The sequence below is a fragment of the Thermobia domestica genome, chromosome 1 (genome assembly GCF_964235325.1).
Source record: "Thermobia domestica chromosome 1, izTheDome1.hap1.1, whole genome shotgun sequence".
In the NCBI taxonomy this organism is placed as follows: domain Eukaryota; kingdom Metazoa; phylum Arthropoda; class Insecta; order Zygentoma; family Lepismatidae; genus Thermobia; species Thermobia domestica.
The window spans coordinates 145792364-145818258 of record NC_137454.1 but is presented as its reverse complement, the minus strand read 5'-3'; the positions used below and the strand labels follow the sequence as shown (position 1 = coordinate 145818258).

Genomic DNA, 25895 nt, shown 5'->3' with positions numbered 1-25895 from the left:
TCGGGGGGTCTTTGCCTATAAATGTAAAAATTCTGCAAGACATTTCATATATTTTACTATAGTAAGTAAGATTTCGGAAGGGCTTAAGCCCGGAAGCCCCCCTAAATACGCCACTGCAGATGATTCACAGGTTTACAATAATATTATTGTGACCGATTACATAAAACACAGAATGTTATTAATCATTTACCATAAATGCGAAATGTATTTTGTAAAGCTTTACTCATATCAAACAGTAAAAAACGATGCAAATACTCACAGCCAATAACAAGGTATTTTGATATGCTCCGAAGACAATGGTTTGGTGTCGAATTGACACACAAGTAACACGCTAAAATAGTAGTTATTTTGTGCTGTTTCAACACCTCATTTTTTGCTGTGCACATACTGAGGGAAATAAATAAAGTGTCTATTGTTTTGTTTCTATCTTAGGCAGGGTACAACAGGAAACTAAGCATTATAGTGTCAATGTTAATAAGCAGTAAATTATTTAGTTGCAACCTGAATCTACACAAAATCACACATGTTAACAGAAATTTTGATTGAATATTTCGACTACTCCAGTGATTTTCAGTTGTTTGAATCCGAAAAACTAAATATTATTATAAATATACACTCCAACTTCAAAAACAAAGATTTTATACATAATACATAAGTCAAGAGTTTGAGAATTTCAGACTATTCGAACGAAAATGACAATTATGTTGTAGATTTTTGAAAATTGAACTGTAACATCTAGGTGAATTCTTAACTTAATTCAAACAGTTCCCCAATTACTTCGTGCTGATGATTAATTCAAGCACTTCCTCAAGTATCATCTTAATTCCAGTACTTTCTAATACCATTTTTTTCTCTCTTTAGTAATAGAAACAGAAATCATACACAGAAACGTCAAGTGAGAAAACCAATCGAAAACTATCTTTTCCTAAAGGCATTTTGCAAATTATAATGTGCACAAAACACATACACACACACATACACACATAGGTTTACAACAGTATGAAACAAAATATAGACCATACAAACGGTAGGAATTGTACGTCTACCAGTGAAACGACATACCACGGATAACGTCGAAAATACCTTGTTTCGAGGAGTGCGTAAGGCACGCTTTTGTTCTAATGAAATGCAATGTTAACTCAACCCATAGCAATTACACAGGAAAATTTTATTTTTGATTTGACTTGATTTGTGAATTTAGCTTCCGTTCATCAGCGAGGCTATGAGACGTGGATCTACAGTTTAACGTGGGATCCGAACCCGCCGGGAATCGAACATGGGTCTCACACACCGTGATTCGAACCCGGGTCGAAGAGGCTAACTCCTGAGGGAGCTCAGGAAGATTTGTGGTTGTCAAATGTGTCTTATGAATTATCTTGACCACGAATTATGCGGTAAACAGAAAGATTTGCTCTTTAGTTGGCAAGCGTTTACAAATTAAGGACACAGCTTATAAGTTCTAGTAAATTCTAGTGAATGCCTTCGTACCACTAAGTTTCTCAATTTAATTAAAACAGTTCTAACTACAGTTTGTTGCAATATTTAAATAAATACTAGCGTTGTCGTTTTTTGTAAAACTTGAGTTATTTATTTGATTATTATACACTAAATATTGCTGTTTTGAGTGCTCCAATCATGATAACAAGATAAGTACTATGGCAATACATGTTTTTAAATGTAGAAGAAAAATCAGTTACAGACTGGGAATGATTTTCAGAGGGTTGCAAAAAAGTGATAGTTAGTATTCAGATCCTGTATCAATTGAGTCATTGGCCACTTCATGGTAGTCTATTTCCAAAGCAGCTAGATCCTCGCGAGCTTCAGCAAATTCTCCTTCTTCCATTCCTTCTCCGACATACCAATGAATGAAAGCCCTCTTGTTGTACATCAAATCAAACTTTTTATTTAATTTTGCCCATGCTTCTGCGATAGCTGTTGTGTTTGTCAGCAACGAGACTGCACGATGTACTTTGGCTAGGTCTCCACCAGGGAACACTGTGGGTGGTTGGTAATTGATGCCCACCTGTAATTATAAACATATCTAGTCGAGTAATGTATTTATAATACACCTACTTCAGGACATTAACCTAAAGACTGTAGCTACACAATTCTTTGTGGGAGAGTTTGGTAAGTTTAAATAAAATAAAATAAAAAGCAAATCCAGTTTGTATGACTTATAGATGTGTACATTTCACATAATCATTTAATTATTCTTTTTGAGCTTGAGTAAGTTTGACAGCAAAATTATCAACTTTTGAAGTTTGCAACACAATTGCTCTTATCATAACATACACAAACATAGTTGCATACATAGGCAATTATGTTACAACTCACGCCAAGTGAACTTTGTGGTAGACAAGCACCGTGTGTGTGGATTTTCTCGGTGTTCTCCCGTTTCCTCCCACTTTCTTCATTCTACCATTTCCTTCATTTCTCATCATCACCGTCTCCTTTAGTTTAGCCGGCATAATCGTCGAACTAAAAGATTTCATTTCATTTCATTTCAATTACACTACAAGAGATGAACTGTATTCGAGGGAGTAGCCCAGGAAGCGCTAATCTTCTGAATTAGATATATTAAACAATAAACAAAAGCCACGTGAACATTATTAAGAAAATTCTGTTCAAAGTTAGAACTAATATTAAACTGCAAAAATCGCATGCTTAAGCATTTTCTAAACGCCGGAATTCATTAATTAATAATGCGAATTTCCTACTGACTTATTGATTTCAATTAAATCTAAGTTACCGTAAATACATCGCTGCTAAAGATGTACAAAAGTTTTAAAAAATGTAGCGCACTACATTATAGCTTATACATTGTGTCTACATTTACAGAAGATCCGTGTCTTTTGTTAATCCCTTAAATAGTTGCTACTTAGAAGCCACCAATCTTCGGAAACAGAAAATCAGTCACTAGAACTCATAACAAGTCATGAAAGTTCTATTGCCAAGATTTAAATAATAATATGAAGGTTGTAATAGGACACGTGAGTTACAGCAGTGACATTTCTCAAGTAAAAATGCATAGCAAAATTAAGAAATAGCAATTTACTATTTCTTTATCATACCATTCAGATAACTCATACCAATATTTAAATTTTACAATTTCATCGTTCAACATAGGCCTAACTCTTCTTCTTGTCAATTTTTATTAAATGAAAATTCATTATTTTAAAGAAGTTGTTTGTATTTACTATATATGATATTAATATTTCCTTCTTTTAAGTTGAAAAGAATTACATTATCTTACTAAACGTTATTGAGTAAATTCTCACAAGCTGCATGCAATAATTACAAAAAACGGGTTATATAATCTCAACCTTTTAGGTTCCAGGTAATCATCGCCTGGAACATGTAACATGAACTTCAAACGTGGCATTGCTCCAGAGACTACGAGACAGATGAAATCATGTATAAATTCTTAATTAAGATCCCTGACAAAGTTCAAAATTTCTAGTACAACTTACAGGATAATTACCGTAGAGTGATTTTTTTTAATGTGGTTATCGGGAAATTATGACCCTAAATAGCAGCTGGGTATGATAATTACGTAATAATCATATTTTCTAAGGCAGCAGGGAAAGAGGAGTACACTTGGAATAAATTACTTACAAAGGAAGTACAAGCAGAAAGGAAAAGAATAAATTAATAGGCATTTTTTTGAATTTCAAAAATTTCATTTCATAGTTCTTGGATCTCTTTTATAAACATAAAAAAACTTAAATACAAATTACATGCATAATCTGACATAAATCATTGAAAGCAAACGTATTTCCATTACTGTTCATAAACGAGGATACTGGAATGCACACTACTAGGAAATCAAAAATGAATAGGCCTACCCAGAAATAATGGTCTCAGGTGAAGAAAATTTTACACATTCTGTAGGCTGTACACTATGCATGGCCATGCTTACAGGGTTCTATATCTACGGATAGAATATACAGGGTGTGTCAAAAGGCTATTCAATACATTGTGTAACCTCTTCCTATTTCAATGCGGACTTATTCTCAAATGGAGACGATCGCAGAAGCAATGATGTCACAGGAAATGGTGTTCCACATTTTAATTACTTGATGCCATAGTTGGTCAAATTTTAATGGGCTGCATACCAGAGCAGATGCTCAATATTCAATGAGGGAAAGGTCATGTGACTGTATGAGTCGCGAGAGGTGTATCATTCCTTGGAGAGAGTGTTGGATAGCACTGACGGTATGTGGGACGTCACTATCATGTTGAAAGAGTTCATATCCCTGATGGGATAAGATTAAGAATAACAACAGAACGACTTAAATGATGTTCTGGATGTACGCGTACGTTGCACTGGTCAATGTTCTCTGCAAGAATAGCAGAGGTGAACAACCATATCATGATTCCTCCCCATATCATGATTCCTAGCTTTAGTCCTATATATTCCTAACGCAGTGATAGAACGGCTCTCATCATTAACACAGATACGCCATTAATCCCTCCAATTACATTTCCTGTGATATAATTACAGGTGGTCTGAGCAGTAGCAAAGCGTGATAAGAAGTATGACAAATAGTACTTTAGCAAATTGTTGCGTCATATGTCCAGCAAATAGTTGCAGATAATCCTAGTTGATACTCTGAGTACACCATTTGTCCTAATCTGCGGTTCGGTTACCTTGCAATCCGTAATGGCAGATGATTGGATGTAAGAGGTCAGATGTTCATCAGAATTCAGCTCCTAACTGTAATAGGTCTGACATGTGTGTGTACTTTCTTCGCAAACCATTGGAGCCACCAATCATGCACAATTTTCATTTCACGTGCATCCTGTTGTCCTACTCTGCTTCATCTTCCTGCAGGTTCGCTATACACCCTCGATCAAACTCAGTAAACGCCTGGCATAAACAGCTTCTCGCTACCTCTTGTTTAGTTAGCTCCACATTGATCAATATTGAAACCAGAAGTTCTAATGAGTTTCTATTACTTCTCGTTTTAGCAGAGAGTTAAGGACGGAGACAAAATGTATTCTTAGGTTACTTAATCGACTGCAGAAAACAGCTTCTCGCTATCTATTACCGCTCTGGCTCTATAGTGATCAGGGTTAAACCAGAAATGTTTAATTTTTACCACTTCCCGTTTATTCAACATGCAATTACCGGTAAGCGTGTCAGTGACCTTGGTTGAGTAGATAAAGTGTGAAAGAATGTTCCAGTGATTGGCAGACAACTCTTCCCCCTTCCTTTTGTTTATAGCGCCTGAAGCCATTCGTCAGACCCCAGTTTTCTTTAAACTCACAATAGAATTCCGCTACAGAATATGATTAGGCGCCTCTCTTCGTATTCATTAATCTATATAATAAAATTGAAAGTACTATGTGACTCTTAATATCTTGAACCACTCGAATGAGATCGATCAAATTTTCAACATACATGCGGTTCGGACCTGGAAGTGTGCTATCATTACACTTTGGCGGTAAAACTTACGGGAGAAGGAGGAGGAGGAGTTATAAAAAATAAATAAAACTTAATAACTCTTGAACCAAACGACTAATATCGATCAAATTTTTATTATAGATGAGGTTCAAGTCTGGGATGTATTTTTTTCATTTCATTTTGACGGAGCAACGTAGAGGCGGAGGAAGAGGGGGAGATATACAAAACTCAATGTATGTAAATAAAAATAAAAATGACTAGGTATGTGACTTAGTAACTCTTGAACCACCACCGATCTCAGTCAAATTTTCAACATAGATGAGGTTCGGAACTGGATTTTTTTATAGCTCCACTTTGATGGTAGAACCTAGGGGAAGGGGGGGGTATATATAAATGATCGAAAATGACAGATATCAGTGTTGAATCTATAGTTGTCGGGGTAGCTGAGGTGAACAATGACGCTTCCGATACCGTGCCCCGTAACATGGGGAAAGGAAGAGGAGATACGTAAAAATAATAGAAAATGACCAATATTAGTGCCGAATCTATAGTTTCCGGGGTCGCTGTGATGATGCCGTTTAAATCTAAATTTAACCACGCAATATAGGGGAAGAGGAGCGCTTTAGTAACGGAACTGACTAACGGAACATATTACTATTTTTTTCTTAATTTAACTCAGCAAAGCGGGTAAGTAATGCTAGTATTTTAGTAAGTTTCAAAAATAATGAATTAAAGATCCAACTCTGTCATAGATTTTAATTAAAAAGAAAGTTACACAGAAACTCACCTTAAATCCAGTTGGACACCAGTCCACAAATTTTATGCTACTTTTAGCTTTAATTGAAGCGATTGCAGCATTCACATCTTTTGGAACAACATCTCCGCGGTACAACAAGCAGCAGGCCATGTACTTTCCATCCTTTGGATCACACTTCACCATTTGGTGGTCGCGGTCGAAACAAGAACTGGTGATCTCTGATACTGACATCTGCTCATGGAAAGCCTTTTCGGAGGACACGATAGGAGCATAGGCAGCCAGAGGAAAGTGAATACGAGGATAAGGAACCAAGTTAGTTTGAAATTCGTTGAGGTCCACATTAAGAGCACCATCAAAGCGTAGAGAAGCAGTGATAGATGATACTACTTGGCATATGAGCCTATTCAGATTGGCATACGTTGGCCTTTCAATACTAAGTTTCTTTCTGCAGAGATCATATATAGCTTCATTATCTACCATAAAAGCACAATCTGAGTAATTCATAGTTGTGTGAGTTGTAAGAATTGAGTTGTAAGGCTCAACAACTGCAGTAGATATCTATAAAGAAAAGAAAAGGAATTTGATTTTAGCTAACAAAAAACTACCATATCACAAAATTAAATAAATTCGAACCAATTCCTATACAAAGTGCATATAAAGACAAACGCAAACAGTGAAAGACAATATCCGCAATGTAGTATGCTTGGAGGAAGGATAACAGGTATTGACTAGATTTTTTATTTTCCCAGAACGCACTAAACGTAATAGATTGTTCCTCCACTTTGCTTTACATGTTGTCACCTTGTTACTTTTATGTTTGCATCTTATAATAATTTCCATTTCGACTGTAGTAAAGGAAAAAAAATATAAGTCTATTCATTGAAGATACTGTAAAACTTATATCAAAATATTGTCTTTGTACATCATAAAAAAATCACATTGTTTTATGACTTTGTAACTGAAACTGATCTTGCCAGGTAAGTTACAAATTACACAATAAATTACTATATCACTGTCTCTTCTAAAGAGAAGGACATGGAAAAGTGGTCAGCAAGGATTAATAAAAGCTTTAAAAATGAATATGAACCGAATTCAAAAAAAGCTCTATAATAAGCAGAAAATAATAAAAATGCTGAAAACAGATAATAATAATAATAATAATAATAATAATAATAATAATAATAATAATAATAATAATAATAATAATAATAATAATAATAAAGCGCTTAAAACCAGAAAATAATACATTACTATTACCTATAAAAATTTTTGAAGTTATGCCAAGCCGAACAAATTGATGCCTAACATAAAATTACTTCGATGGTAATTTTATCAGGTAATATTATTATTTTCTCCTTTTTAGCACTTTTTAAGTTGGTACACACTTTTTAAAAAGTTTTTTTTTATTTTCTGCGCTTTAGTGCGTTTATGAAGTATGGTATTTTTCTGTTAAGTTTCTTTGATTTTTCACTTTTTCATCACTTCAATACTTTAGTAGATACCTAAACTAAATGTAGTGCACTAACTTCCTGTAAAATGAGTCTCCCTACGAAACATGAGTGAACAAATATATATTGAAATCGGTCTTACAGAATCATTTACACGGCATTAAAAATATCAGCTGTTGAGGAGTTTCATGGTCTAGCTCTAAAGATTTTTATCCGATTCTGATCTGTGAGAAAGTATACCCTTCGAAACTAAAGAAATTATTAATCTGTATCAGTACATCTGTGTTGAAGTTATACATGAACATGCACACTGTCAGTTGTTAAGGAGTTTTATGGTCTACTTTCGAAGATTATCATCAGATCCTAATGCAATTTATATGAAGTCATTACAAAAGCATACTTTTTCAAACAATAGGTAAATTAACAAAATTAGTGCACCTATAAGGAAGTTATGTGTGATCATACACATAATTATGATATTGATACTGTCAGCCATTAAGGAGTTTCATGGTCTAACTCCAAAGATTATCATTAGATTCCTGTGACATTTACACGAAATCATAACCTGTCTCGATTTTAAGTAATTATTATTAAATTCTTCATTATTTTTAAATTATAAAATTTCACGACACACCTTAAGGGACTGCGTGACACATCAGTATGTCGCGACACATCAATTGAAAAGCAATGGGATAGACAACCTCACTTTGTTACACTTACACTTCTTAGACGAGCAATTTCATGAAAGGCTTTGGCTGTCGTGGCAGAACAGAATGGTCACCCCGTGCGGGCACAATGTAATTTTTCGTTTTAGGGTATCATGAAAAATGAGGGTTCGCCGGGTGTGCCTCAGTTGCAACAGTTGGTCGAACTGTCGCTCGAGAGATAGAACACAAATCGAAATTCATATTTTATCATCAGCAACTCGGTGATTGAACGATGGGAATTATATATCAGTTCTCTACTTTGAAGAAACTTTGTAAAGAAATGTATAATAAAAGGTATGAACAATATGGAGGTTATGAAGAACAGTAAAAATTATTAAAGTGTGATTCAATAACTACTTGAGTTCTTATCCTGTATGTTATTCTCTCAGTAGGATCGCTGTCCACGGTTACGCGCACCGAGAGACTCGCGTCATGATGTTAGTGTGAATCTTTGGAGCCAGTGACATATGCAAATGGAGGTTTCCATGTTTAGCCCCCTTGAACAAGATATTATCAAACATATAGAGATATGTAAGCTATACAAAAATCCGGAAATTATATGAACTTGAGAGTATGAAGTCCTCTCCTCTTGATGAAATTATGCTTACGCTATTTCCTGAAGCAATGTTTGTGTTTAGTGTAATATTAACATTAAAATCTCTCTTATTAACACTGAAAGCTTACGAGACTCCAAGGAAATTTCTACTGGAAGCAGAAAGCATTACAAAACTATTAGTTAAAGGTGACTATTAAACTACATAGGTATAGTATTTGACAAAAGGAGATATACATTTTATTTAGTTTTGACTTCTTTTCTTGACTGTAGATATATAGAAGTGGTTCTGAATGCGTGAACCTTGTTTCATTACACTTCAATGACTTTGTATTATTACTACATGTACTAAAAATGATTCAAATGATTTCATTTAACTCTCAAATTACAAACAAGAGAAAAATGTTCAAAAGCTTCAACAAATTTAGCTTCTAAATGAGTTCGATTTTAGCTTGCACCGAGTGAGTTTGTGGTGAACAAACAATTCATGCGTGGGATTTCTCGAGGTTCTCCCGTTTCTTCCCATTTTCTTCATTCAAACAGTTCATTCATTATCATGATTATCGTCGTATTCCTTGGCCTCGGACATAATCGTGCGACATTTTTTTTTTTAAAAAAAAGACTTGTTAAAAAGAACTTAATCTTACGATACACTATAATCGTGTAGAGTACCATAACAAATGAAAGTAAGAACTACATCTACACTTTTCGAATCTACATCTAATCAATCTAATATGTTGAAATTTACCTGGGGAGCAGGATAGACAGCAAACTCCAATTTACACTTCTTTCCAAAATTTTCAGCCAAACAGTCCATTAACAATGAGGTGAAGCCTGAACCAGTGCCTCCTCCGAACGAATGGAATACTAAAAATCCTTGCAGACCCGAGCACTGATCAGCCAATTTCTGAATCCTGTCCATTACAAGATCAATGACGTCACGCCCAACTGTGTAACGTCCCCTTGCGTAGTTGTTGGCAGCGTCCTCTTTCCCATTGATCAGCTGTTCCGGGTGATACAAATCTTTATAATGTCCTACTCTCACTTCATCTACAAAAGAAAGAAGATAATTCAAAATTTAGGATTCAAGTTCCACAAATTTAGTAGGAGATATTAGTTCAAAGTTTAGTAGAAAATATACAAATTTCGTCCCTGGAATTGGCTTATAAAAAGATTAATATATGTTGATACACCATTAAAGCTGGTGGTCACTTCTGATTTCCCTCAAATTATATATCTAATAACGGAGAAGTTATAAATATCACAGATTCCAAAGCTGTTGTGAGGTGTCCCACTCAAAGTAAAATCCATTTATCACATAGATTCCAACAGTGTTGTCACTTTTGGGAGGTTTTCAAGGTTCTGCAGATCTTAAAAGAATTTTCCAAATTCGACTATTCTTCGTCTAAGTTGGAGCTTTTCCCCTTGAGAACAAATTTCAATTTTCTAATAGAAAAAAGTCGCCCCAAAAGAAATCAGGAGAATATGTGGTTGACTAAATCCAGAAATCTGGAATTTAGCAAGATATTTGATAATTGAGAACGCAAGACGACCTGGTCCGTTGTTATGTGGAGAAACAACTTCTTGCCTCGACAGTTTGATCTACTTTGTCTAGTTCCTTAAAACGTAATCATATTACACAATATACTACAATTTTTAAAGTAATTATCTTTACATGCGAAATTCTTTATATTACTTTTTTTTTTTTTTTATCATGGCGCCTGGACTATGACAATTGCATTCCAAATCCTGTCTTATCGGTACACTCAGGCAGCGTAGTTCATACGAATGGGATCAAATATCACACAAGTGGAGGGACAAACAGAAAGCTGTCAAAAATGATCTTGAGAGACTGAGCTTTTTGTAGCTTATTATAACTAAGTTATATAGTATAAAACATCAAGGACTCTTCATATGAAACTAACGTGACGTTTATTTAGCAGCGTTGTGAAAACAATTGAGCAGTTGTTTCAATGGTAAAAGTAGCGGACCCGCTCAAAAAAAAATATATATATGTATATATATATATATATATATATATATATATATATATATATATATATATATATATATATATATATATATATATATATATATATATATATATATATATATATATATATATATATATATATATATATATATATATATATCAATAACGAAAGGAGGGATTGATATGTTGATTACACATCATCTCAAGGCGCAAGTGTCAAAGTTGACAGGTAATCCAACAAAAGGAGAAGAGGCAGGGGCGGATCCAGGGGGATGATCGAGGCGATCGCCTCCTCCAGAAGAGGAAACTTTCTTATTTTATATATAAATAAAACCCATGCCAGAGTTTGGAGCTCTTAAAAGTAGCTCTAAGTAGCAGTATTACGACTCACCCCCCTTCCCAGAAGTCCGTCCTGGATCCGCCTCTGAGAAGAGGACACTGAAGAAGAGAACCAAAAGCCTCCAGAGTATGAAACTCTGGTATCAGCTTTGCCCTACACATCACAAATAAATTATACCGATATGTTTGAATGACATCGTGTCTATTGTTCTTAATGTCTATATCATAATGATAATCCGATTTCATTATGTAAGTTAAAGTTGGTTGGATCGTTGGAGTTTAGTGTCCCTTTTCAGCACTGCGACTATATGAGATGTGGACCTACAGTTTGAGGTAAATTCCGAACTACCGTAATACATCCAAATTTCAAGACTCTACTACCAGGACCATGTGCACCAAAGGTGTGTGCGCCAGCCACTAGACAATAGGGAGAATTATATAAGTTCAGAATGTTATAACTGGTTTATTTGCATATAATATCTATGCGGGTAATTTCGTGTTGGTAATGATAGAAGAAACATTTTGAGATTACCAAGATGATGAATATTATGAACAAATTACTGTATATATGGTAGATTATTTTAAACTATAGATACACGAACGTCGCCCGGTTTGTGAAAAGGAAATAGCACACCTTATTTTTTTGAAATCTGATTCTACTGAAAGAGAGTTCCAACTAAAGTAAATCTCGTCGATCTATGTTTCATTAGCTAACTTGTTTCCTGTATGTACCTAATAGTCCAGTGCATTTAGGCTTGAACCTGGACAAAAATAATAATAAAGCGAAACCTCTTGGGTTAGGTTCAGTATGCTTTCCAGAACATATCCTGAAAATTCCCACCCTCTCCCACTTTGCGAAAATCCGCCATCTTGGATTCAATATGGCGACCAAACCGAAACATCGACTTACATTTAAATGATAATATCTACTTACAGAATTAAGCTAGAAACTTCGTTTTCGTGTCACTTTCAAGGTAATAGCATAGATTAAAGAATGCAAGTTTGCATTATTCTAAGTATTGCATCAATACTGAAAAATGGCGAGCATTATATGAAAAATATAGTTATTCTCATTTTTCAATAATGTTTTATTGCCATATAACTCAGAAACTAACCGAGATATTAAAAAAAGCTTCGAAATAACATGATAGAGCGCAATCATGTAACTTTCAAACGATGTAACTTATGTCGTTCTATCTTAAAAAGTGAGGGAGCTAGTCCAATCTTTGTGACACTAAGTATGCAATTTTCTTTGATTTTATTCTTAGGTGCCTGCTATAATGGTTTCGTGTGTACTCACATGTCTCCTGTATTTGACATTTGATGCTTGCTTATGGTTCTTAGAACAAAAAATATGTCATAAACGGAAATATTTCACGTCCCATGAATTTTGGAATAAAATACGTGTTAATGTTCCTTCATTAAGCGGAAACTGTGTTATGTGGACAATGGAAAGCAAAATAAACATTTAACGGAAAATTCTGAGTTCCGGACTACAGCCCTTAGAAAAGTTTTAGACATCCTATGAGGGGCAAACATATACACTCCGCTAAAAATAGGTTTCACTATATATATATATATATATATATATATATATATATATATATATATATATAATATATATATATATATATATATACCAAATTTCATGCCTCTAACCTTCAGAGATAATTCCATTTTAAGATAATAATTACCATACCTCTTTTCCCCCTTCGTCGAATTTCCAAAAATCCTTCCCCAGTGGGACCTTACATCACAAACCCTATGCCCTGCCCAAATTTCAATATACAATTTGGACAGCTCACTACAATTCATTCAAAATTTCACAAGCTTGTCCTTTAAGAGATCTGCTGTTGTTTGTTGAAGCTATTATGTTCCTTTTTTTTTTTTTTTTAATATCACAGCATGGACTACAAGAATTACTGGAATTTTCGCCGTAGACTATTCTTATTTACAAATAAGCATCTCATACTCTGCATCTCATCACTACCACAGATCAAACTTAACGATGTAGACAATTGATGGTCAGGATAAATAACAAGTTTCAAAAAAGCGAAATATGAAGTCATTGAGTGAGATCAATAGACAAGCGACTAAATAATATATTTTATAGTGACGAAAGCTTTCATTGTTCATTATTGTTACGTCAAAATGTATAATAATAATAATAATAATAATAATAATAATAATAATAATAATAATAATAATAATAATAATAATAATAATAATAATAATAATAATAATAATCAGCGTGTCTTGGAATTACCAGTCCAATGTTTACTTTCTTTTCAAATGAAGATTTGAAAGGTTAATTCTCAATGATTGATCCTTTAAACTTTCAGTATTTCAGATGTAATTTTTCATATACAGTAACTATGATTTCTTATGCTAACTTTAAGACGAGTTAAAGTAATAAAGTCCACAGACTTTAAGCCTGTCATACGTCCCGTAAAAAACGGGACAATCCTGATTTTGGGCCCGAGAATTCCGCGTCCCATATTTTAATTCCATCCCATTTCTGCTATCAATATAAACTTATTCGAAAAGTGAAAAATAAAAAAATTCTCACATTGGCTCTGATAATGTGAATGAACAATAAAGTATAGCATGTAACAGTTTTGAGCAAGTTATCACAATACCCTGTCCGACTTGATAGCGAGCAAAATTTACAATGCTACTTTTTCTATTGTACCCTGGTAGAAACTCGGACACTCTTCAACATAAAAAAAAGAAAAAAAAACATAAGATGGCTTTGAGTGTTTCTACATGTACAATCCGCGGCAAAAAACCTGCAACATGAGCATATAAGTTTATTGTGAAATGACGAAGTATTCTGCTCCAAAATAAGTGTGCACGGGAGGAGGCCGAGGTTTATCCTGGCGTGATTCGTTCCACTTAGACGTTATGTTCATTCCGTGTGCTGTTAGGCGTAGTTTCACAATAAACTTACATCCTCATGTTGCAGGTTTTTTGCTGCGGATTGTACAATACGAAGCAAAAAACCTGCAACATGAAAGTTTAAGTTCGTTGTAAAACTACGCCAACAACATAGGCAACCAACCTAACGTCTTTGTGGCACTGATCACGCCAGGATAACCTTCGGCTTCGTCCCCCTGCACACTTCGTTTGGAGCAAGAAATGCATAGACCACGTGACTACAAACCACAAATTTCTCACAAGATGGAGTAATAGATTGAGGTTCTTCTCATTTCTCTTCTCATTTTACATCCTCAGTTTTAAAGAGAGAGAAAGAGAAAAAGGTCAACGTGATAAAAACTAAATAAAGAGGAATATGCGAAATATAAAGGAAAAGAAAACGTGCGCATATATTGACAAATGACACATGCACTTCAAAGGAGACCACCTCAAATTTTGTTATGAACCATATATAATAACTGTGAGAATCAGCAAACCACAAAGACATAATTACACACAGTAAGTGTTATATAACACATATTTATTTAAACAAATAAAAATGCTTGCAGAAAGCTGAAAATGTCTTTAAAATCTCAACCATAACTGAAACAAGAGATTACTTCTCTATTGTTTTTCTTCGTAGCATCCATCTACATGGAGAAATGAGAAAGAGAGAACATCTTAAGAGATTCGCACGTATACAATATCGGAAACTGCTAAATGGAAAAAAATTATAGTCTTTGGATGGGATTCGAACCCAGAACCATAGTATTAGAAATCCCACACTCTACCGATGTAGCTAGTCTGACAGTAATACCATGTACCTCCATCATTACCTATGAATGATGGAATGGAGTCTGCAGAAAATTACGTCTAACATGTCCACGACAGACCGCCTATAACCTATGTCTAATTGGTACTTAGAAAAGCTAGTTCTACACGTGCATAGAAAAGTAAAATCAAATGAGTAGTTAGTACACATCACTTTGTCTGTCTCACTCTATCTCTGACTATAGAAATCGAGGAAGAAGAAAAAAGTATAGAGGTGAGAACACAGGAAGAACAAGCAAAAATATAAGTTGCAGGAAACTGAATATCAAGGAGGGAGAGAGAGAGACATAGAGACAGAGAGAAAAATAGAGGAACGGAGCAAATTATTTAATATACGTCGGAAAAGAAGGTTCACAACTGTGCTATACATTTAATGTATTGAATACTCTGCAGGCCCGTATCCACGGGGGGCTAGGGGGCCGGCCCCCACCCTAAACTTTGGCTGGCCCCAATAAAGGTTTCACGATAGGCTTGCAAATGAACTATAATATGGTGATGAAGAATAATATGATTGGGTCGGGCTCCCCCAAACTTCGGCCGCCCCCCCCCTAAATTTTTGGGCTGGCTACGGGCCTGATACTCTGTTTCTTCTAAATTGCTTGCTAGATGACAAATATTAATTTGTAAAAACGTAGCAAATGCCCGCGTTGTCTTGTTTTCTTACTGTTTCAGTAATAGTGGAAAACGTGGTTTATGCAACATAATAAATTACTAATTTTCCCACAACAATCATGTAGATGTTGTTGATGATTTTGAGTTTAACGTCCGTTCATCAGCGAGACTATATGAGACGTGGACCTACTTATTAACGTGGAATCCGAACCATATGAGCTGCTGCCGGGAATCGAAGCAACCATGTACTGTTGGTAAGAAATTTCTAAGCAAAAGAAAAAACTGATCAGCAAAATACATAAAACGATAGTCCTGCAAACTATTACTTAAAGAGAATTTATTGTAAAATCAATACATCCATGTGGCGGTATCGTGTAGTCGTAAAGTGATTAGAAAACTTAATATTAAACTGTCGATCACATTGTTTTACTTATTTGAATTCAATGTCGTATAGATTCGGTTTTAGCTCTAGATTTCAGCGTTCTCACTTCGATTCTTAACTTGTTGGAAATATGCATTAATCGAAATTATAAAAGTATACGAAATTTAACTAGCTAAAAGAAGAGAATAACATAAAAATCCGGATTAGAGTATTACAATAAACATGTGTATTTTTTTTAGGGTTTGCAAGTCATAGCTTATAGGAATTATAGAAAAAACGTTCGTTGTGAAAGCACAAGAAAAAAAAAAGCAGAGAATAGACACAAACCTCAGGTTTTTTTTTTTTTTAAAAGTCAACTGACTCACCGAACGTGTTCCAGTAACTTACTTACACTACTTATATCTAACTTTACTTGCTTTTACTCATTTTTACTTGCTTTTTGCAATTACCTAGAACGACAGGGACACGAACACAGAAATATCGAGGACAGTTAAAATCACAAAGGCTCTCCCACCGGGAATCGAACCCGGGACCCCGTACACCAAAGGCGCACGTGCAAAGGTGGGTTTGAACACGAGAAGGCGGAGGTAGTAGACTACTCTACTAAACCGCTCGGCTATATCTTAATTCTCTAGTACGTTTCGAAAAATATTGTCTAGAGTATTTGCACTTTACTTGTTTCTGTTTTGTTGTTTGTCATATAATGTATACGAGTGGCGAATAATAGAATAGAACTGTTTTAGACGAGTATGAACAAATTTCCCAGACAAGTTGTAATCTTATATGTATCTAAATTGCACAAATAAATCAGATTAAATCTGTAAAGTGCTTCGGGGGTTTTGATGGAAGTTAACTGTTGCATAGTTACGAGTTTTTGTTTATGCCCACCACTCGATGGAAGTTACGTTCTTGAAAGATAGTAACTGCTACTATATTCTAATGTATTGGATTTAAAAAAAATGGAAAATATTTTGTTACTAACAGTGAGTGAGTATTTTTGCGTGCAACAACAGTTGATTACAAGCACATCTACTTCTTCTGCGCATGTCTTTCATAATACGACGTCATGTATAGCAATATTGTCCATTATCCTATATTCAAAGACGTTTTTAGCACTTTTACTTTTGTGTAAGAATGGCGCAATATGATCATTCTGTACGTGAGAGTGTTAACGCTCTTATTGAACATGCGGGATTGAGTGTTCCTGAAGCAGGCGCTCGATTAGGCGTGCATCGTGCAACAGCGTTCAGATGGTGGAAAAAATATGAGGAAACTGGAAGTCTAACTCGAAAATCTGGAAGTGGTCGGCCACGAGTGTCCTCACCGACCAAGACCAACGATTAGTTGATCAATGCTGTCGACAGCCTTTCATGTGTGCCCTACAACTGCAGCAGTCTACCGCCTTTCCAGGTGATGTAACTACAGTCCGACGGCGACTTCGGGCCGCAGGCTTCAGGTCCTTTCGGGCTGCTGTTAAGGAGAGATTGACAGAAGATCACAAAGTCGATAGACTGGCGTTTGCAGAGCTAAATATTACTTGTCACTGGGACACTGTTGTCTTTACAGATGAGAAAATATTTTCCACTGGAAACTTTGGGCCAACACGTGTGTATCGCCCATCTGGAAGACGGTTTGATCCACAATATATGGCCCGTTCAGCGCGAATGGGTCATGTGACGATTCACTGTTGGGGATGGATATGCGAGACTGCAGGTTGAGGTGGTATCCATCGAATTATAGGCCGACTTAATGGTAAAAAAAATGTTGATCTTCTCGACTTTATGCTCCCTGAAATAAAAGCACATGTTGGCGACGACGTACTCTAATCCGGATTTTTATGTTATTCTCTTCTTTTAGCTAGTTAAATTTCGTATACTTTTATAATTTCGATTAATGCATATTTCCAACAAGTTAAGAATCGAAGTGAGAACGCTGAAATCTAGAGCTAAAACCGAATCTATACGACATTGAATTCAAATAAGTAAAACAATGTGATCGACAGTTTAATATTAAGTTTTCTAATCACTTTACGACTACACGATACCGCCACATGGATGTATTGATTTTACAATTCTCTTTAAGTAATAGTTTGCAGGACTATCGTTTTATGTATTTTGCTGATCAGTTTTTTCTTTTGCTTAGAAATTTCTTACCAACAGTACATGGTTGCTTCGATTCCCGGCAGCAGCTCATATGGTTCGGATTCCACGTTAATAAGTAGGTCCACGTCTCATATAGTCTCGCTGATGAACGGACATTAAACTCAAAATCATCAACAACATCTACATGATTGTTGTGGGAAAATTAGTAATTTATTATGTTGCATAAACCACGTTTTCCACTATTACTGAAACAGTAAGAAAACAAGACAACGCGGGCATTTGCTACGTTTTTTACAAATTAATATTTGTCATCTAGCAAGCAATTTAGAAGAAACAGAGTATCAGGCCCGTAGCCAGCCCAAAAATTTAGGGGGGGGGGCGGCCGAAGTTTGGGGGAGCCCGACCCAATCATATTATACTTCATCACCATATTATAGTTCATTTGCAAGCCTATCGTGAAACCTTTATTGGGGCCAGCCAAAGTTTAGGGTGGGGGCCGGCCCCCTAGCCCCCCGTGGATACGGGCCTGCAGAGTATTCAATACATTAAATGTATAGCACAGTTGTGAACCTTCTTTTCCGACGTATATTAAATAATTTGCTCCGTTCCTCTATTTTTCTCTCTGTCTCTATGTCTCTCTCTCTCCCTCCTTGATATTCAGTTTCCTGCAACTTATATTTTTGCTTGTTCTTCCTGTGTTCTCACCTCTATACTTTTTTCTTCTTCCTCGATTTCTATAGTCAGAGATAGAGTGAGACAGACAAAGTGATGTGTACTAACTACTCATTTGATTTTACTTTTCTATGCACGTGTAGAACTAGCTTTTCTAAGTACCAATTAGACATAGGTTATAGGCGGTCTGTCGTGGACATGTTAGACGTAGTTTTCTGCAGACTCCATTCCATCATTCATAGGTAATGATGGAGGCATAGGGTATTACTGTCAGACTAGCTACATCGGTAGAGTGTGGGATTTCTAATACTATGGTTCTGGGTTCGAATCCCATCCAAAGACTATAATTTTTTTCCATTTAGCAGTTTCCGATATTGTATACGTGCGAATCTCTTAAGATGTTCTCTCTTTCTCATTTCTCCATGTAGATGGATGCTACGAAGAAAAACAATAGAGAAGTAATCTCTTGTTTCAGTTATGGTTGAGATTTTAAAGACATTTTCAGCTTTCTGCAAGCATTTTTATTTGTTTAAATAAATATGTGTTATATAACACTTACTGTGTGTAATTATGTCTTTGTGGTTTGCTGATTCTCACAGTTATTATATATGGTTCATAACAAAATTTGAGGTGGTCTCCTTTGAAGTGCATGTGTCATTTGTCAATATATGCGCACGTTTTCTTTTCCTTTATATTTCGCATATTCCTCTTTATTTAGTTTTTATCACGTTGACCTTTTTCTCTTTCTCTCTCTTTAAAACTGAGGATGTAAAATGAGAAGAGAAATGAGAAGAACCTCAATCTATTACTCCATCTTGTGAGAAATTTGTGGTTTGTAGTCACGTGGTCTATGCTTTCTTGCTCCAAACGAAGTGTGCAGGGGGACGAAGCCGAAGGTTATCCTGGCGTGATCAGTGCCACAAAGTCGTTAGGTTGGTTGCCTATGTTGTTGGCGTAGTTTTACAACGAACTTAAACTTTCATGTTGCAGGTTTTTTGCTTCGTATTGTACAAGCACAGGAAAGATTGACTTTTTCTTCAGAGAGACATTAAATAAAGTAACAAGAATTATAATATTTTTGAGAGCTATGGGCACAGAATTGTGCTTGGTCCAGGGCTTGGAAATATGTAAACCTGGCCCTGACAATTATACACGACACAAGGAGAAAAATCAACTTTTCATCAGATTAAACTGACAAACGTAATTTTGGCAAATACTACCATGTAAATAAATATTGCTAAACGCGCGAAGAATATTGAATGTAGATTGTATCACTGATTTAAACTGTTTGCATATTGTTTTTCTGTAAAGCATTTTTATAAGACATTATCTTAAGTTTTAAGGCATTTCTTTTGTAGTTGGATTGTAAACACCTTCAGTCCGTAAAGTTAAATGCAGGGAACGACGAGAGAAAAGTAGCTTGGAGAACTTTCTGCCTAGTATATTATTGAAAAAAATAAATGTCGGCTAGGCTAAAGGAGTTGAGTTGATTTCAGTTTAGCGTCCCTTTCAGGAACGAGGCTATATGAGACTTGGACCTACTAATTAACGTGGAATCCGTACCACATAAGCTCCCGCCGGGAATCGAACCCGGGTCTCCCACGCCAAAGGCGCGTACGCTAAACGCTTAGCCACGAGGGATCTCTAGGATAAACGAGACGGTGATGATGAGAAATGAATGAAATGGTGGAATGAAGAAAGTGGGAAGAAATGGGAGGACCCCGAGAAACCCACGCACACGGTGTTTTTCCACTACAACGCTCACTTGAAGGGAGCTGGGATCGAACCAAGAACCCCATGCACCAGAAGTGAACGCTATACCACTGAGCCAAAGCGGCCTATTATACTGTTGTTCATAACCAGAGGTTCAGTTTATTGGATTGTGTTGGAAAATTTGGGGGGGAAGGGGATCTAAGGTGTTCCGTATTCTCATGAAGAAAACATGGCATGTTTAACAGACTTTATTTATCCTTTTTGCAGATTAACTCCACTTGCAGATTAGATACATACTTCTTAGCGCGTCAACAGTTTTGTCGAGCGTAGTAGGTAGAAATTAATAAATCGAGAACCAGGATGAGTAGTGGCCTCGCGTTTGTTTTCAAAGATGATTTAGACTTCACATGACATTTCGCACACTGCATTAATATTGTACCTTTAATAAGCAAAAAGTTCCTAGCATAATCCAATTTCGATGTTGTCTAAATCTGTTGCAGAATAAGTCACTTTATCATTATTTACAATGTTACTTTTATTTCTGAAACTAATTTGCTGTATCTAAAATGTTTAAGAAATTTAGTTATATACTGAAAAATCAAACATGTAGGTTCCCCTATCTTAGAAATCAGAATGCAAACATGCTCAAGTTTTGTCAAGTAGAACTCCAAACCTGTTAAATACATTAACGAAATTGAAATGTGGATTGTAACTCTGTGCACAATAGATTGTCGAAGCTGAGAAGCAGCAATCTTCCCGATTGACGTTCGCGTATGCGCCGATGAAGGTAGTTTGTAGTTTCCTAGCTTGTTGGTCTATTGGTACACAACTATGTCGGTAGTAAACGAAACTGGTCCAGAGTTACTCTTATGTATGCTACTAAACATTGTCGTTACGGCATACATATTGGAATAAATCGGAAATTGTAATTCTGGACTATTTACATTTATTACAGACCGCAACAATACTATGTGCTGCGGCTGTAAAACTTTTGACGGCGACATTCTGTATCCATTGGTCTTAAAATGAGGGGGTAAAACTTGTTAGCAGGACTTGAAAATAATTTTAAATGCTATTTTATACATGTAACCCTGAGAATTTGGGGAGGAGTTAAGATCTCGGTGCAATCGTATCTTCATGTAGATATGTTTTGCCAACTATTACTTCCCAGATATCAAGAAAACTGAACTAAAAATACAATTATATATATCAGATTTAAAAACTATCTTTAAAACTTACCAATAACAGTTGGTTCTAGATCAACCATAATTGCTCTTGGAACCTGCCTTCCTGAGCTCGAATCAGCGAAAAAAGTGTGCACACACTCATCGTAGATACTTTCCTTCTCGGCGGGTAACTTGCCATCAGGTTCAATGCCGTGCTCCAGACAATAGAGTTCCCAGCATGACTGGCCGATTTGGGCGCCAGCTTGGCCAATGTGGACTGATATGCATTCCCTCTGTCATAATAAAGGATTACAGCTTTAATATTGTAAATAGAATTAATTATTCTTTAAACTATATTGACTATGCAGACTTACGAGGAATTTAAAACTTGTTTAAGATAAAATTAGCTGCTCGAAATTGGTAATGATAATATTAATAATACCATCACCCAACTAGCACTGAATCTTACTGTCTTGCAAGATTATGGTGAAGGAACACAAAAAACTAATTCCAGACCATCCTTTTGTCGAATTACTTTTTACATCAGACTCTAGTAGTGAACCACTATAAGATAGTGAAACACTTCAAGATTGCAGTACAGATGAGGGCAGAAATTCTTATGCTCTTGCTTCCACTAGTTCCTATCACAGAGAAATTACTGAAGGATGTGCAAGTGCAAGTCATAGTCCCTTGTTCTTTCTTGCCACATGAAAGCCATCAAATTGGTAGTTCCTATTTAGATGCTGACAAGCACGTACATTTCTTTACATTGTCCTCTTTTCAATGCAAGGAAGCACAAAATATGGAAAGAAACAAATGTGCATAATCGACAAATTCAACCCCGTTCTCTAAATAAAATAGAGACACTTCGCGATAATCGAAAGGCAAAATCAATCCTGTGCCCTTCAAGCTACCACGGACAGCGTTCAACAAACAACTTCACAAACTTATACTGTTTTCCAGTTTTATTGTTTCTACCACTGGTAAGAAATGTCCTACTAGAAATAAATTGAAGTTGTCAGATGATAATTCTGATTCTTGCATATGTTGCTAAAAGAATTAGAAGAGAAGTATCTTGGATACAGTTGATGGGATTCAGTGTGTTTTGTGTGCACTGTGGGCAAAACTAAAGAAATTATATGTAAATATAAATATAAGGACATACAAACTTATAGCTCTAAATTATACGGACGCTGTAAACACGGCATGATTAATAGGAGATTTTGTCCGACTACACGAACTCTAAATACGCAACATTGGGAACGCGATGCTAGTACAGTAACGAGACTACACCGCGTGTGGGAACACGATGCTAGTACAGTAACGAGACTATACAGCGTGTGGGAACGCGATGCTAGTACAGTAACGAGACTATACAGCGTGTGGGAACGCGATGCTAGTACAGTAACGAGACTACAGCGTGATTCACGCGCGTTGAAGTTTTACAACAAAATTATTTTTTCTTTCTGTGTAATGAATATGAACACGGTAGAAATGGGATGTATGGACGCTCTTGCCCAGCAATCGAGTGCTTAAAAAGTAAAAAATGACTTTCTACTGTTAGTGTAGTCTTTGGATTTTATATTATACGAAGGTGGTAGCTTTTCAATCAAATAAATAAACTTTTTGGTGTCGAAAGTTTCAACAATGCACACTCGAGCTTCGTCTAAAGCGAAAACACCGCAGTGTACTTACACATCACAATGCACTCACCGAGAGCGGTGAAAGTAAAATCTATCGCGTGAACAGTGCTCGTATAGTCGAGCTTCCTATCACTAACGCTGTTTGTTAGCGAGTCCAAATGTGTTGAGCACACTCAACGATCGGTTAGCGCATCCTCGCTTCGCGTTGAAAGCGTTTATATAATCGATCCAATGGTATAGTCATTGCCTCAATCGGATGGCGTTAACGCGTTCTCGTTAACACCGCGTTCACAACATCCGTAAAGTCCAAGCCTTCACGTTACAGTTTAACTAAAGAAAACGGTTTCATTACGATTCTCATGAAAGCTTTACCTTACGCATTACTGATAGCACTGCTTTTCTACTTGCACCTGCACAGTTTAACTTTGTTTCTACATGTAGCCTACTTAACTAACGTAGTTTGGAATATCATAATTGCCATTGTATTGTTCATTTATTAAATATGAATCACTGTTGCCTAACATACTTAAATATAACGCCTTCTTATTATTATTTTCATATCAAAGTGTATTCTTCTTTTAATTACTACCATAGGCAAAAAGGTGGACATAATTGGGTACAGGTTTCCTATTATGGTCACTTCAAACACTAAATAATTTCCCTAATGTTCTTCGTAAGTATTAAAGTATAGTGTATGATTTATTCAATAGTGGTAATTGGAGGGATCACTGTTTGAAACCGACAAGGCACACACGATAAAAGAAGGCTTCGTGAACCTGGCTTTCGAGGTTAGCAAGATTGTCTGTAGTGGATCAGAAGGAGAGAAAGCCATACTGAAACTTGCTCAACAGAGAGTTTGATTCTAAATACGAAAAGAGACTTCAACAGGCTTACGAACTCAGGTTATAAGAGTAACAGGTCTGTAGCTCGTGAGTGTTGTTGTGCTTTCCATTGCTTTCAAGATTTGAACTACCAGAGCCACACGTCATCGAGGTTGAAATGTCTCCTCCAATCAGATGTAATTAAACAGCTGCAATAATGTAAGCTATGAATCGCTCGAGACGTTGCGCGACATATCATAGATATATGACCAATCTCTGGGGTAGAGTTGAACTGCTGAGCCGTGCAGGTAACATAATTTTCAGTATTGTTGCTATGGAAACTTAGAGTTCGTCTCGGTACGAGTCGAAAGCGATTAAAATCGACAAAATTATGTACAGAATCAGAGATAGAAGAAAAGCTTTGGCCCAATGTTGGTTGTCTCCTTGGAGTGTCTCCAGAACCCCGTTTGCTACCACAGCAGCCACACTAGAAGAGCAGTGGCTATTCATATAGCGAACTCGACTTCAAATAGTAGTCATAAGGTTTCGACTACCGAGAGACGTTACGTAATATTTCCAACTTCGGTGCTAATAACTCTGGTCTGTTTTATTGCAAAAAAGCAAGGACCAACGTATTATTGAAATCACCAATTTGGAGAATGTGTTCTACTTACAACAAAATATGTATCAAACACAAAGAAATTGACATCTGCAATATGAACTCTATGTTTAAGAAAACTATTGTAAATGTATTATGTAATACACCAACACTATAATTGGGCTTATGCCTGTTGTGTTGATGGCAAATAAATAAATAAATAAATAAATAAATAAATAAATAAATAAATAAATAAATAAATAAAGTTTTTACAAAGTATCTACTGTAGAACAGGTACAAAAAAAATCGATATTGTTGTATTTTCTCCGCAGTTAGCTGTCTACACGCAAGACGCAAGTTGAAGAGCACGCCGACAAGTCAGAGTAGTCTCATGGATTTCCACAGACCACCACGGAACTGACCGTCGGGACCATCATTTCCGCATGGTGAATGTCGATCACAGTCTGCTCAAATAGGTTTACAGCAGCACATAGACCAAATCTTCAGGAATGTGAAATTCATTGGTCTTCCGAAAGGTTAGCCCATCAGCGCACTTCAAGTTGAAGTGTTGCAGATGGAATGAATTACGTAGTAATAGACAGACCTTCCAGTGGTCACCAAAGGAATTACAGAGATCTATTATTACCACAGAGATCTGGGTGCATTCTTCATGTCGAAGATGCCGCAAGGGAAACACTATACAGAGAGAAGTCACTGCAGAGTAGGTACTAGACTCAGTAAAAAAGTAAGTAGGACTAACGTGATGAAGCACGAGCATCCCACCCTCATTAAAGAATTCCGTTAATAACAGCCGCTGTCATCAGTTCGAACAGAACCCCCTGGGCGATGGCACGCACTCATATCTCCAACAATAAACACAGATGGCTGAAGTTGATTTTAATGGTTTAGCTGTCGAAAAGGCTGTGAAAAAGGCTTCAGCACGAAGAATATATAGTGAATAAATATCGATTGAAAGAGGGAAGCAAGCTCACACCGCAACTGCTTGCAACCTTGAGTCTATGTTAATAGACTGGGAATGCAAGTCTCTGAGTACAGCAATGGTTACGCCTCCAGCAGAACTACCAATCAGTACTTATCACACCTGTACACCGTGTAGTAAGTTAAAATCGATGACTGTGTAAGTTGAAAATGAGTTTCTTGTAAACAGACAACTGCTGGTGAGTGGTCAGAGATAAGTTGCTTCGGTTCCTCAAGGGGACTGTCGAAACAGTCGT

General features: G+C 36.1%; 1 protein-coding gene across 1 annotated transcript in view; it reads right to left on the bottom strand.

Moving 5' to 3' along the window:
• Positions 1–1565: 1565 nt before the first annotated feature.
• Positions 1566–25895, bottom strand: part of LOC145689797 (tubulin alpha chain-like) — a 31004-nt gene continuing 6674 nt past the window's right edge. The window contains exons 2-5 of the mRNA XM_081764003.1: positions 21672–21891; positions 9621–9922; positions 6195–6722; positions 1566–2023 (exon numbers count right to left, since the gene is read on the bottom strand). Of these exons, the coding sequence (XP_081620129.1) occupies positions 1739–2023; positions 6195–6722; positions 9621–9922; positions 21672–21891 (1335 nt within the window). The 3' untranslated portion in view covers positions 1566–1738. The remainder of the gene's footprint in view (positions 2024–6194; positions 6723–9620; positions 9923–21671; positions 21892–25895) is intronic.